Source organism: Candoia aspera, chromosome 6 (assembly GCF_035149785.1).
Source record: "Candoia aspera isolate rCanAsp1 chromosome 6, rCanAsp1.hap2, whole genome shotgun sequence".
NCBI lineage: Eukaryota > Metazoa > Chordata > Lepidosauria > Squamata > Boidae > Candoia > Candoia aspera.
In genome coordinates this window covers 83,202,591-83,217,604 of record NC_086158.1, presented here as the reverse complement: position 1 = coordinate 83,217,604, position 15,014 = coordinate 83,202,591, and the positions used below count along the sequence as shown (strand labels likewise).

The following is a 15,014-nucleotide window of genomic DNA, read 5'->3' as shown; positions in this document are numbered from 1 at the left end:
GGCCGCGGGTTGCGTGAATCCCGGAGGAGCCAAGGGCGCTCCTTGGAGACAGGAGCGCATCGCGCTGCAGCGCGGGCAGGCCTGCCCTCCTCCCTCCAGGTGCTCCGGGGGGAGAAGGGGGCGAGTGAGAAATCCTGGCACCGGGGCTGCCGCCGAAGAGCAGCTCGCCTCGCTGCCCCTCGCGTGGAGCCGGGCCAGCTTTTCCCCGCCCCTTGCCCGGATCAACTCAGTTCCCTTGGTAGCGGCGACGGCGCTGACGGCCACAACGGGCAGAGCGCGCCCCGCAGCCGCCCCAGCATGTCGCCCTCGCCGCTTCCCCGCCGCGCGGTGCAGCTTGCCCCCAGCTCGCTTGCTCTGGTCTTGCGTCGCCGCCCGCAGCAGCCCCGGGAGGCGGACGAAGCAGAGGCCGGGGAAGCGGCGGCGGACTGTTGCGAGGACGAGGCGCGCGGCGCGGCCGTCTTCCAGGCGTTCCGGCGCGCCAACGCCGCCTGCTATTGGAACGCCGGGCTGGCGCGCGCCGTGGGGCGGGTGCGGCTGCAGGGCTGGCTGCGGGGCGGCGTGCTGCTCTTGCAGGGCCCCCCCGCCCCCCTGCAGCTCCTCCGCGACGCCTGGCTCCGCAGGGCGCTGCGGGCCCCCAAGGGCTTCCTCATCCGAGCCGTAGGTGAGTGAGCGCCGAGGACCCGCACCTCGCCGGCCGCCCCGGTCCGCCCGTCGCGCGCCAGCCCCGCTCCCGACTCCGCCGGCAACCCTTCAGCCCCTTCCGTCCTACCTCCCCGAGGGACTTGGGGCCACCGGGTTCTGCCGCGCTTCGCCTGCCCGGCCTTAATCTGGACCCACCTGGGTTTTCTTTAAAGGAAAAAAAAAAGCCATCCTGAGGAGCCGCGTCGGAATCCCAGGTCCTCGCCTAAGCGCGTTCGGAGTGCGGTTGGATTTGGGAAGCTCGGAGGGAGGTTTCCACCTGAGTCGGTTCTCGGAGCTTTTTCGTTGCGTTTAAAAACTCAGGTGACGTTTTCAGGCATTCGTGTTAGTCCGTCTTTTTTCATAAATGCCAGGCTGAGCGGGAAGGAAGAAAGTGTTTTCTGTTTGAGTAATACTTGAAAGGTAACTCACTCATTGCATTGGCCGATGAAGGTCGGTTCACATAAGGCAGAATTAACAAGGATGTTTTGCATTTCCGGAGTAATGAATGGTCAAAAGTCTTATGTAAGCTATATAATTCATAGCAATTGTATATAATTATGTAGGCAGATAGATACAATTATATACAATAATTGGTAACTGAGGGAGACACACATTGGTGTGTGAAATAAACCCCAGCAGTTAGGTTCACCCATTGTGCTAAGTTGTGTGTTGCTTATGGCATAAGCCACAGTTGCCTGGTTCACGTAATACTAATTCAGAACAGAACATGATACACTTTATGACAATGTGTGAATCCACCCCTTCCTTTCAAAAATGATACAACATTTACAAATGGGTTTTCTGCATGTAGGAAAAGGATCAAAAGCCACACATGATGTTAAAACCAACGTAACGTATTTATTTAAAAGGTCCTTTATCTTGGCATCTACAACAGGTATGAAAAGGCTTCAGACATGCCATAAATAACATGATAAAATTGCACCATAAACATCAAATGGGGTATAAAGCCAACAGAAAAAGCAAAGCATAAGCCAGCATTAAAACTTTAGGGGTAAACCCTGAATTCCTGCTGGAACGGCAGCAGCACCAGTTGTTACACTGAGTTCTGGGGAAGCCATTTCGAAGACATCCCCCGCTCCCTTCTCTGTTCTTATACAAAAGGGCTGTTGTGGCAGAAGGACCAAGCATGGAGCCAGCTCTGAAAATCTTAAGGCCTGCGCAGCTTGGCTGAACTCTTCCCAGCATTATATTAACCTCCTCAGGTTGCATCATCTCTGTAGAGGCTATTAGTAGCTTATAAAAGTCCCAGGTAAATCTGAACAGTTGTTCCCAAATTGGTCTGCCTATTTTATCTCAGCAGACTTCTAGGGGCTGAGTACAGTATTTGGTTTCTTGTTCATGCTTGGTGGTTACTTGAGGCCATGGGAGTGAGACTGATGCAAGAATGCTTTACTGCCATCAGTGCTGCACAGTAGACCAAATCACAGGCTGCAATTTGCACCTGATCATAATTGATGTTAGATTATTGTTCTGGTCCTAATTCTTGCTATTTTACAGTTTTTTTGTTTGGTAAAAGAAAGATAGTGAGATCAGAGCTTCAACAGGCATACCAGCCAGGCCAACTGGAAACTCCAAAGACCATTCTGGAATCCTGTGGATTCTCTAAGTTTCCAAGGACAGACCATCTTAATGGGCATATTGCCCTTGGGGATTATGTTAGTCACTGCCAATACAAACTTGACCAGGAAGTTAATTCCATATGCACTTAGCAGGAAACAGAGACTCATTGGCTTTGTCATAATGTGCATAGCATTAAAAACAAAATCAGAGCGTTCTGTTTTCTTGGATATTACTGGTGAGATGCTATCCAGTCAAGTACTTCTACAGCTAGAGAACTGGTTAACTCAAAAATTGTCGAATTTTTCAGAAGGTCAGTCCAGGTTCAAGAATTAGCTTTGAGAACTAGTAGACTAGTTACTATATAGTCTGTGCAATTTTGGAAAAGATGTTTGATTTAAGGAATGGTAGGGCAGCACTCTGAAGTATATTTTTGCCTTTGACCCTGAACATTGGACATCCCTACTAGTTGTGTACAACTCTTTTGTTGGCTGAATTGGCAAGGCACAGGAGCAGAAGGAGTAGACGGGTTTCAACTAATCACCCTTTGCTGCTGACCTCAGCCTTGAAACAAGTGAATAATTAGTTGTACATCCATAGAACATACTTTTTTACAATGTCAACAGCAATGTGATCTATGAAGAATGAGGTTGGACTCTTAACATTTTGCAGTCATGAGGTGGTGTTGATTGGAATTAGTAGATGTCTTCTAGCCATTATACAGAAGCCAATGTAAGCAATAGTCCAAGGTAGCCTTCCCAGCCTTCTTCCAGAATTCCTCAGCCAACCTGGCCAAAATGGTTGGGAGATCTTTAGGGTGCTGGTTGTGCATTAAGTAATGATGGTGACATGTAGCACCATTTCTCTTTTCCATCTATTACTAGGGAAGCTATTGATCTACAGTATGTTTAATAGCAGTAATGAGCTGGATAGGTAAAGGTAAAGGTTTCCCTTGACATTACGTCCAGTCGTGTCCGACTCTAGGGGGCGGTGCTCATCTCCATTTCAAAGCCAAAGAGCCGGCGTTTGTCCATAGACACTTCCGTGGTCACGTGGCCAGCATGACTACACGGAACACCGTTACCTGCCCGCCGAAGCGGTACCTATTAATCTACTCACATTTGCATGTTTTCGAACTGCTAGGTTGGCAGGAGCTGGGACTAGCAACGGGAGCTCACCCCGTCACGCGGATTCGAACCGCCGACCTTCCGGTTGGCAAGCTCAGCAGCTCAGCAGTTTAACCCGCAGCGCCACCACGTCCCTCAATGAGCTGGATATAGGCTTGTAAATTCAGACCTAATGCAGACAAGATAGATTCTCCTAATCAGAGAACATGTGGGCTCTGGAATAGGATGTCAGTTGCTATGGGTGAGAAAGAACTTTTCATAAAGATTTGGGTTTGCAGTCTTAAGCTGTTCTGGATTCAGTTTTGCATCTGGAGTCTTGGGTAGGAATTCTTGTGAGAAATGTATTTGTTGGCTTAAAATGGTGTCATCAACAGTGTCAGCTCCTGATGAAGTCAGACCACAGTAACACATTCCTTAAGATTGGGTGGTTGCAATGCGCCCTGCTTGGGATTGTACTTCAGAAGCTGCATTTGATCCAGAATGCAGCAATGAGGATGTTGGTGGATACTCATATCTAGAAGGACTAGACTGCCTATATATTTGTTCAAGATTCCTTAGGTACTGCCTCCTTTCATACCAGACTGCCTGCAGCCTACCATCTGATCCATATTATGTTTTAATTACAGTACAGGCAAGAATGGTGAGAACAAGAAAAGGCATCATCTTAGTATCTGCACTTAAATTGTGGAACTCCCTGATTGTTGACGGTAATCTCTGGTGGTGTTTTGCCAACATAGGGGGGTGTTGATGTAAATTTTACTTACATAATTAATTATTATAACTGCGCTTAGACTGCTTTTCATCAAAAGCAATGCCTAATTCCAAGGGTGAGTAGCTGCTGTATCCACTTTCATTTATTAGGTAATCTTTCTCTTTTTTAATGTTTTGCTTCTTTTTCTTTTAAAGGGTTCTAAAGTTGTACAGTCTTGCTTTTAATTGATGGTTAGCTGCTCTGGGTGGTGCATATGCAGTAGTGGGGCATGGCATAAGTTTTAAAGAAATGGACCAACCCACCTGGTAGCACCAGCTTGTTCCTTAGCTCATCGACATCTTTGATCGTGCAGTTGTGTATGTAAGGACTTAGAGAGGTACAGAAAGGGCAACAAGATTTTCCTCTTGTTTTGGGGTGGAGGGGTAAGTGGGAGCTAGCTTTGAGGCTTCTGAGAATATCCTGCTGCTGTTAATTAAAAAAGAGGAAAGGGTTTTTATTTGAGTTAAATGATCTCCTCTGGAGAAGCCTAATGACCTCTAGATAAACAACCACCTGTTTTTTTTCTCTTTTTTAAAAAAGGAAGGAAAAAATACCTGCAAATAGAATTAGAATCTCAGTTATTTTAACTATGGCAGCAGTCTGTGTTGCTTTAATAAACTGTAAGTTCTATATAATTCTCAACCTTAAACATAGGCTCTTAACCATTTAAAATTGTATATTTTCACTTGGTGAAGAATGATCTGGTTAAGATTACAAAATGGGGGGTTTATGCATTTTTTGTGACACCTACATATATAGCAAAAGTGTAAGATACTTGATTCCACAGAAGTGAACCAAATGCTAAATTCTTATAAGTACAAACAACAGCTCTTTCCTTGATTCTGCAAGTGGATCCACAAGGGAGGCCCCAGCACACACATGGCTGCCAAGGAATATAATTTATCCAGTGTTGGTCAGGAATTTCTTGCAAGAAGAAATCAAGTGCTTTCCAATTAAGTTCTGGGAATCTGATAAAAAGAAGATTGCATGGTGTTCTTTATGGAACTTTTCAGACTAGTATAGCTGAAAGTGGATGCTTTTGAGATCTGTCTGGTTATGTTATGCAATCCTCAAATAGTTAAATGCAGCAATTTAAAATGGCCCTATGTCCTTATGTTGGCCTTAGACCTTGAGGGTGTTCAGATGTGTTTGTGTTATAGGAGTTGAATTCTGACTCAGCTGGAGAGCAACAGGGAAGTTTGTCTTATGCCATTGCATCTGAACGGACCGTGCTAGTAGTGCTTATGTGATTCCTTCGTGTGAAACAATGAGTAGAAAAATCCCTTCATTGTTTGGGGATTATTTTCCTTGCTCTTTTTTTTTAAATAAGAATTTTATTAAGTTTCAAGCAAAGATAAAAGCTACAGAAAAACAAAAAACTACAAAGAAAAAAATAAAAGGTAGAAACACATGAGAAAAATTTTCAAAATTACAAAAAGAGGTGACTTCCAACTTTTAACAGGAAAGATATACAATTTTCCATAATCAACCCTTTACTCTATATTAAACCAAAATCACATTATTTCTATAAATCATTCCATCGGCACATTATAAAAATCACTAAATACAGTTGCTCCCTCCCCTTATATTAAAAGAAAAAAATACATACGGTGTATATAAACCTCACTATTTTCCACAATGTCCTTGGCATAAAAACTTGGTAGGAATCAGAGAGAATCTGTTTAAAAGCTGTTCAGTCCACCATGTCCCCACTGGAAGTCGATTTTGTACAATCTTTCAACATGGCACTTCGTACATTCTGCAAAATATGAGGTCTAAAATCTGTCATCTGGTTGGGGATGTTGTGGATGAAAGTGAGGAATTCAACAGCGACAGAAATGTCTCTTCTAAGAGTGAGATCGGGACTTCTGTTGAAATGCTGGAGAAAGATTGGATAGTCGAGTTGATGAAATTAAAGGGAGAGATCGAGTTACAAACCATAAGTGAAATTGATCTTCTGATGGAACGCCATGGAAAAGAAGGGGTTATTATGTATGGGAGGTCTCCTGAAGAGAAGTTGGAGTTTTTGAGGGGGCAGTTGGGCTGTTTATTTTTTTTTAAGAAAAATGCTCTGTGCACATTGTGGGGATATGTAAATGCTCTGGTTTATTTTGTAGTGGGATAAGGATTTAAGAATATTTATCTGGATTGCTTTTAGGGTTTGGCTGATTCCATTTATCTTTAACTATTTGTATTAAGATTATTAAGATATAATAAAAAAATAATAAATGTCTGGTTTTGGGTTTAATACGATTAAGATTATTACAATTGTTGTATTATCAAGTACAATGGCAGACAATTTATATGTTTTTTAGTTTGATCTTTATTATAGTAGACAGGAATGTATAGAAGAGTAGTAGGAAGGAAATAATTAAATAAATGTTATCTTTGGGGGGAAGTTGATTAGGAGGTTTATATATACTATATATTTTTTTTCTTTTAATATAAGGGGAGGGAGCAACTGTATTTAGTGATTTTTATAATGTACCAATGGGATGATTTATAGAAATAATGTGATTTTGGTTTAAAATAGAGTAAGGGATTGATTATGGAAAATTGTTGTATATCCTTGCTGTTAAAAGTCGGAAGTCACCTCTTTTTATAATTTTGAAAAATTTTCTCTTGTGTTTCTACACTTTTTTAGTTTTTTCTTTTTTTCTTTGTGGTTTTTTGTTTTTGCTTGAAACTTAATAAAATTCTTATTAAAAAAAAGATGGTACGAAATCAATACAGTATGCTTTTGCTGAATCTTTAGTACTGATACTAAGTCTGTTTGCTTGTCCAGATGAATTCAAGTGCCTACCAGCTACAGCCAACATTGCAGCAGTAGGGGACGATGAGATACATGGTCAGAGGACCACGTATCCTATCAGGGGAGCAAGAGATGGACCATGCCTTTTCCATCTAAAAATGCTTATTTTAAGCTGTTTTTCCTTTAGGGGAAATTACATCTGGCCCCAGAACCCCCAGTAGGGGGATGAAAATGATTTTTTTTGTGGAGGAGAGAAGCATCTGGGAGGCAGCTTCAACCCCAACTGTGCATCCTGTTGCCTCTTTCAAACGATTTGGTGGCAGATTTAATTCTGCATTTTGGGTCTCTCTGAAAGGGAATGCAGTATATGAGTTAAAAACTGATTGAGAATTTGGTGTTTATTCATTTAGTCGCTTCCGACTCTTCGTGACTTCATGGACCAGCCCACACCAGAGCTTCCTGTCGGTCGTCAACACCCCCAGCTCCCCCAGGGACAAGTCCGTCACCTCTAGAATATCATCCATCCATCTTGCCCTTGGTCGGCCCCTCTTCCTTTTGCCTTCCACTCTCCCTAGCATCAACATCTTCTCCAGGCTGTCCTGTCTTCTCATTATGTGGCCAAAGTATTTCAGTTTTGCCTTTAATATTCCCTCAAGTGAGCAGTCTGGCTTTATTTCCTGGAGGATGGACTGGTTTGATCTTCTTGCAGTCCAAGGCACTCTCAGAATTTTCCTCCAACACCACAGTTCCAAAGCATCGATCTTCCTTCTCTCAGCCTTCCTTATGGTCCAGCTCTCACAGCCATATGTTACTACGGGGAACACCATTGCTTTAACTATGCGGGCCTTTGTTGTCAGTGTGATGTCTCTGCTCTTAACTATTTTATCGAGATTGGTCATTGCTCTTCTCTCAAGGATTAAGCATCTTCTGATTTCCTGACTGCAGTCAGCATCTGCAGTAATCTTTGCACCTAGGAATACAAAGTCTTTCACTGCTTCTACATTTTCTCCCTCTATTTGCCAGTTATCAATCAAGCTGGTTGCCATAATCTTGGTTTTTTTGAGGTTTAGCTGCAAGCCAGCTTTTGCACTTTCTTCTTTCACCTTCATCATAAGGCTCCTCAGTTCCTCTTTACTTTCAGCCATCAAAGTGGTATCATCTGCATATCTGAGATTGTTAATGTTTCTTCCAGAGATTTTAACTCCAGCCTTGGATTCCTCAAGCCCAGCTTGTCGCATGATGTGTTCTGCATACAAGTTGAATAGGTAGGGTGAGAGTATACAGCCCTGCCATACTCCTTTCCCAATCTTAAACCAGTCCATTGTTCCGTGGTCTGTTCTTACTGTTGCTACTTGGTCGTGATACAGATTGATCAGGAGGCATACAAGATGACTTGGTATCCCCATACCACTAAGAACTTGCCACAATTTGTTATGGTCCACACAGTCAAAGGCTTTAGAATAGTCAATAAAACAGAAATAGATGTTTTTCTGAAACTCCCTGGCTTTTTCCATTATCCAGTGGATATTGGCAATTTGGTCCCTAGTTCCTCTGCCTTTTCTAAACCCAGCTTGTACATCTGGCAATTCTCGCTCCATGAACTGCTGAAGTCTACCTTGCAGGATTTTGAGCATTACCTTACTGGCATGAGAGATGAGTGCCACTGTTCGATAGTTTGAACATTCTTTAGTGTTTCCCTTTTTTGGTATGGGGATATAAGTCGATTTTTTCCAATCTGATGGCCATTCTTGTGTTTTCCAAATTTGCTGGCATATAGCATGCATTACCTTGACAGCATCATCTCGCAAGATTTTGAACAGTTCAGCTGGGATGTCGTCGTCTCCTGCTGCCTTGTTATTAGCAATGCTTCTTAAGGCCCACTCAACCTCACTCTTCAGGATGTCTGGCTCTAGCTCACTGACCACACCATCAAAGCTATCCCCGATATTGTTATCCTTCCTATACAGGTCTTCTGTATATTCTTGCCACCTTTTCTTGATCTCTTCTTCTTCTGTTAGGTCCTTGCCATCTTTGTTTTTGATCATACCCATTTTTGCCTGGAATTTACCTCCAATGTTTCTCATGTTCTGGAAGAGGTCTCTTGTCCTTCCTATTCTATTGTCTTCTTCCACTTCTGCGCATTGCTTGTTTAAAAATAATTCCTTATCTCTTCTGGCTAACCTCTGGAATTTTGCATTTAATTGGGCATATCTCCCCCTATCACTGTTGCCTTTTGCTTTCCTTCTTTCTTGGGCTACTTCTAGTGTCTCAGCAGACAGCCATTTTGCCTTCTTGGTTTTCTCTTTCTTTGGGATGTATTTTGTTGCCGCCTCCTGAACAATGTTGTGAACTTCTGTCCATAGTTCTTCCGGGACCCTATCTACTAAGTCCAGTACCTTAAATCTATTCTTCACCTCCACTGCATATTCCTTAGGGATATTAGTGAGGTCATATCTAGCTGATCTGTGGGTCTTCCCTAATCTCTTTAGTCTGATCCTAAATTGTGCAAGAAGAAGTTCGTGATCTGAACTACAATCAGCTCCAGGTCTTGTTTTTACCGACTGTATAGATGTCCACCATCTTTGGCTGCAAAGGATGTAGTCAATCTGATTTTGGTGTTGTCCATCTGGGGAAGTCCATGTATAAAGCCATCTCTTAGGTTGTTGGAAGAGAGTGTTTGTTATGCAGAGTGAGTTGTCTTGGCAAAATTCTATCAGCCTATGTCCTACTTCATTTTGTTCTCCCCGGCCATGCTTACCTGTAATTCCAGGTGTCAGTTGACTGCCCACCTTAGCATTCCAGTCTCCTGTGATGAAAATAACATCTCTTTTAGGCATGTTGTCCAGTAGGTGCTGCAGATCCTCATAGAACTGCTCTACTTCAGCTTCTTCAGCATCTGTGGTTGGGGCGTATATTTGGATCACTGTGATGTTAGATGGCTTGCCCTGAATTCGAATTGAGATCATTCTATCATTTTTGGGATTGTATCCAAGCACTGCTTTAGCCACTTTACTATTAATTATGAAGGCTACTCCATTTCTTCTGTGGTCCTCTTGTCCACAGTAGTAGATCTGGTGGTCATTTGATGTGAAGTGGCCCATTCCAGTCCATTTCAGTTCACTGATGCCCAAAATGTCTATCTTTAATCTTGACATCTCACCAATAACCACATCCAATTTGCCCTGGCTCATAGATCTTCCATTCCAGGTTCCAATGGTGTGTTGATCCTTAGAACATCGGATTCGCCGTTCACCACCAGCACCGTCGGCTGCTAGCCGTCCTTTCGGCTTTGAGCTAGCTGCATCATCACGTCTGGGGCTAGTTGAACTCATCCTCTGTTCCTCCCCAGTAGCATTTTGACCATCTTCCGACCTGGGGGTCTCATCTTCCGATGGTATACCGACATATCTCTGGTTGTACTGATCCATTTAGTTTTCACGGCAAGAATACTGGGGTGGGTTGCCATTACCTTCCCCAGGGATCACATTTAGTCTGACCTCTCTGTCATGACCTTCCCGTCTTGGGTGGCCCTTCACGGTTTAGCTCATGGCATCATTGAGGTGCTCAAGCTCCAGCACCACGACAAGGTAACGATCCTTTGCTGAAGGATTGAGAATAGAGGCAGAAGAAAACAAAGTATCTGTGGAGATGTAACACTGACAATTAGTTCACCTTGGATGCAGACTTAAAACAGCCACCAGGTTGCCTTTTACTTCTGTTGTAAGCAGAACCACAACATTCTGACCCTTCCTTAGCATTTGTATATAGTAGTGTTTCTCAACCTTGAGAATTTTGAGATGTGCAGACTTCAATTCCCAGAATTCCCCAGCCAGCATGCTGCCTGGGGAATTCTGGGAGTTGGAGTCCACACATCTTAAAGTTCCCAAGGTTGAGAAACACTGGTGTATAGCTAAAAGCCCCATTAACCTGCAGAAAAGGCGTCCACATTGATTTGCGTTTCTTGTGTCCAAGGACATCTGCGTCATGGATGGCACATCCTCCAAGATCAAACTCGTTAAGGAAAGTTTGGGCATCAAGCTTTTTTATCCAATGTAGCTCAACCATTTCCACTTTTAAGTCTACTTTTATTTAAATGTAGTATCTCACCAAAAATTCTATGGCAACCAGGGCTGAGGACCAGTGATCTTGCTGCAGCTCATGAAAGCTTATCCCTTTTAATAAAATTTTTAGTCAAAAAAGGTGCTATCAGATTACTTTTTGCCTAATAATTTGATGGTGCTTTATGAACAGCACAATTTTTCCTGGAGTTCTGGTTTGACTAATGACAGATAGCTTGGCTAGAATAGTGATTTAGCAATCACAGAGAAATTTACACTTAACAGAATTCCTACCAATGATTTAATAAGATTAGAAGCCAAGAAGGATAAATGACACTTTTAAAAAAATCTTGGCTAATCTTGCTTAACCTGCTTCTTGAGACAAAAAAGGGATTCAGGTGCTTGAGGCATGGCTAAAAAAACAAAGCAGTCACCTGAGCAGCTTAGTAACACACTTGAATTATTTGTATGTCCTTCTAAAGTTACTGCAGGAGAGAACTACACCGTGAAAAAAGGTTGCTTCATCTCCAGCAGAACTGGCCAATGTTCTGTGTGGCACTTGAATGAGCAGTGCAAGACTCAGTTTAAATATCATTTTCACACAGGTTTTCTAATCATGTTTTTGTTTGCATCAGATAAATATTTTTACTCTGAGCTGTCTGCTAGATGTAACAAACCATTTCCTTCTAATGGACAATCTCCTATTACCTTAATAGATGGTGGCCTGAAAAATATACAATAAAAAACTTGCTTCTTTGCCATATGTTCCATTAATTAAGTTGTTGTTAGTTTTATAGCCTGCCTTTTCTCAGGAGATTAAGGCAGCATGCATCCTAAATTTTGCTTCCACAACAGTCTGGGAGCAATCTGGCTAGGAGAAAGTGGCTGGCTCAAAGTCACCCAGTGAGCTTTCTTGGCAGAGGGTGGACTTGAACTGAGTTCTCCTTGTTCCTTGTCCAACACCTTTAGCACCATCCCACTTCATTACAGAATTAATATTTGCTTACAGGCAGCTCCATAATCAGTTTTAATTAGCTTACAGAACTCCTGATGGTACTGAGGCTTTCCTGAAATAACTTAGAGAAGGGGAATCTGCTTTGCATTACAGTGATTGATGATCTCAGATCAGACCTGGCAAGAAATACTCAGTGGGTGTAGGGACACATCATATGAAGAAGTTTGGCTGGTCTTGCAAGAACTTTCCTGGTTTTTTGAACTCTGGTAACGCCTGTTTTAAATCTGACATTATCAAATTTTACATTATCAATTGTATTTCCTGCCCCAAAATGGTGGGAAAATTAGGCCTTCCATATTCAGCAACCATGATAAGAAGGGGCTTTGGGCCTGAAATAGATTTTGTAGCAGGATTGAAATATATACAACAGAGGGAACAATCTGCTTTCTGGACAGAAAAGCAGGATGCAAATTAAATAAATAAGCATTGCCATAATTAAGCTACAAGATGGTTGGTTTTATATTCATTGTCCTGCTTGTAGAGCTGAAGGGCCTATTGCCACAAAATGTCTGAATTTACAAGGTGATTATTAACAGTTGCACAGGAAATGTTTAATAATAACTTGGTGTAGAAAAGAAAGCTCACTGTTGTTTATTAGTGAGAGTTCAGAGTGTTTCTAGATGGTAGCCTGCACCCTCCCCGCCATCTCTTTTTCTTGGTCTCCTCCTCTTGAGCCAAAATTGGATATGCAATGTAATGTGCTTGGGAGGGAGGTAGCATTCCTTGTGAAGGCACCCATCCTACCCCTTGCTTAGACAGGGGTTAATGCTTGAAGAACACAGGGGAACTAACAGCAGAACTATGTAAAATGGTACAGAGTTTCCTCCCCTTCTGTCCTAACAGCCAGGAAACACGCTGAGACAAGGAACTGGTCTCTAATGTTTATTGCTAGTACATAACAGGAATCCTAACAAACTGAAGAAGCGTGGGAAAAACCCAGACATATAAACCCCAAAGGTTAAGGCGGTCCCGATCTGTGTCTCTTTGAATGGCTGACCAATTCCTCAGTGCTACGCATGCGCTTAACAGTCTGGATGGGAGCCCCTTGCTCGCCATCCTTACTCATGACACCTTCTATCTGTTCCTTTAGAGTTTTCCTGTACCATACAAATACCTACTATGGAATAAAAACGGCCCATTTTTATGATCATGTGACCTTTTTGTGACTACCTTGTAACGTATTCCATATGTTTGCTGGGCTCAGAGTGAAGTAGTTTCAGGTTGAGCATGGCACTTCTCCTTCCCCCACACTGAAACTCTCCTAAAGGGAAGAACAAAATCTGTTTTATATATATCTGACCTTCAGGACCACCACCTTCTAAGCCTCATGTACGAATTGTTGAACCCACACAATTCTTTCCTCCTTCTTGTCTTAATTATTCCACCATATCATTTTCTAGGTACTGTATTTCAAATTGGTTTTCAATGTTGGTCGCTATATGACTGCATACTGTATCCCCTGGAGCATTTTAGCTTTGTTTCTCCAAAGTTCATGGTCTCTTTCAATTTCAGAGTAATTTGGAAGACATCTAGGTTCTCCTGAAATCTCCTGCACACTTTCCTGACTTCATATATTTTCTTAGTCCTTTGGATACTCCCCCTATGATGATCAAGATGATGAATGGTTCCCTTCCCCTGCCTAAGTCTAGATTATGGTTTACCTATGCTGAACTAACTAACTGGCTTCATCCAGGCCCCAGAGTACCCCATATCAGTCTGAGTAAGCAATGAAGCTATTAACAGCTCTTGTTGGGCCTTTCCATTTGCACCTAATCACGACACAAACGTACCTTGGCAACTTATTTCTGTTGTGTCTCCACAACAGAGGTCAAACTGGCTGTCCAAAGACCCCAAGCTGCATAAAATCTGCTAGGCTTTGAGTGGCCAGCTGGGAGCAGAAGCAGTAGATGTAGGATAAAGCTTGGCCATGGAGCCAGCAAAGATTATCCTAGTGTAGTCTTCTGCTGACTCGAAGATGGATGGAGAGCACTACATCTTCAACAGTGAGGAAAGACCCTAAGATACAGAGCATGGAGCCTTGGTTTTAGGGCTAATTATGGCACATGCTTGCCCTGACACACACATTTTTTCCCCACTGTGGCCCACAATGTTGTCTTCACCTAATCCCCAAACCATGAGTGAATACTGGCATTTTTTAGTCTTTTCTCCCATTCCAAAACTCTCCAAGGTTGGGTAGGCTGACCATATTTCCTTGAGACAAAAACGGGACATTCGGATGGCAAAATGGGATGGGGTTAAACTTGTATAATATTATGTAATGTTCCATAATTTAAAAAGTAAGGTGATAAAAAAAGTTTTAAAGAGTTTATAAGATCCATTTGCTGGTCCTTGCTGGGAAGGTGCAGGAGGGGGAGGTGCAGCAGTGGTTGGGTCTGGAGAGGCTGGTGCAGGGGTGGCGTTGGGTGGAGAGGTTGCAGGAGGGCTGAGGGCGGCAGCAAGATGGGACAGGAGGACAGGAATGGAGGCGGCAGCAGGCTGGAGAAGCGCAGGAGGGCTGAGGGCAGTGGTGAGCTGGGGCAGAAGGACAGGAACGGAGGAGTCTAGTGAATGGTTGTCCCTGACAACCTGTTCCTCTCTGGCACGCCCTTTTATTTTATTTTCTTGTTGCTGTTTTGGCCTGAGAGCCAATCGGCTTCTTTTCTGCTGGGCACACTTTTCCGACCGTCTTCCACTGCGCTGATTGGTGGCAGCGACTTTCCCCCTTGCTCACCGCCAATCAGCTGTTCCTGCAGTTCCCGCTCCAGGTTTCCTGCAGATTGAGAACTACTGCCAATGGGTAAGTCAGCCTCCTTTTCAATTTCAATTTCTTCCCGCTTTTCCCAATAATGGCTCCAACATTTTTTTTAAAAACGGGACAAAATTGACATTTATATTAAAACAACGGGATGGTCAGGAAATGTTAAAAAAACGGGACTGTCCCGTTCAAAACCGTACGTATGGTCAGCCTAGCTTTGGGATATATAAAGTCAGTTAGGTCTTGTTGCCCGTTCACTTGGAGGGAAATTGTGTGACAGCAGTGACTTGAAACAGA

General features: G+C 43.1%; 1 protein-coding gene across 1 annotated transcript in view; it reads left to right on the top strand.

Annotated features, from left to right (window-relative positions):
* Positions 1-297: 297 nt before the first annotated feature.
* STOX1 (storkhead box 1) overlaps positions 298-15,014 on the top strand; it is a 34,418-nt gene continuing 19,701 nt past the window's right edge. Inside the window, exon 1 of the mRNA XM_063307542.1 lies at positions 298-661. Coding sequence (XP_063163612.1) covers positions 298-661 — 364 coding nt within the window. The remainder of the gene's footprint in view (positions 662-15,014) is intronic.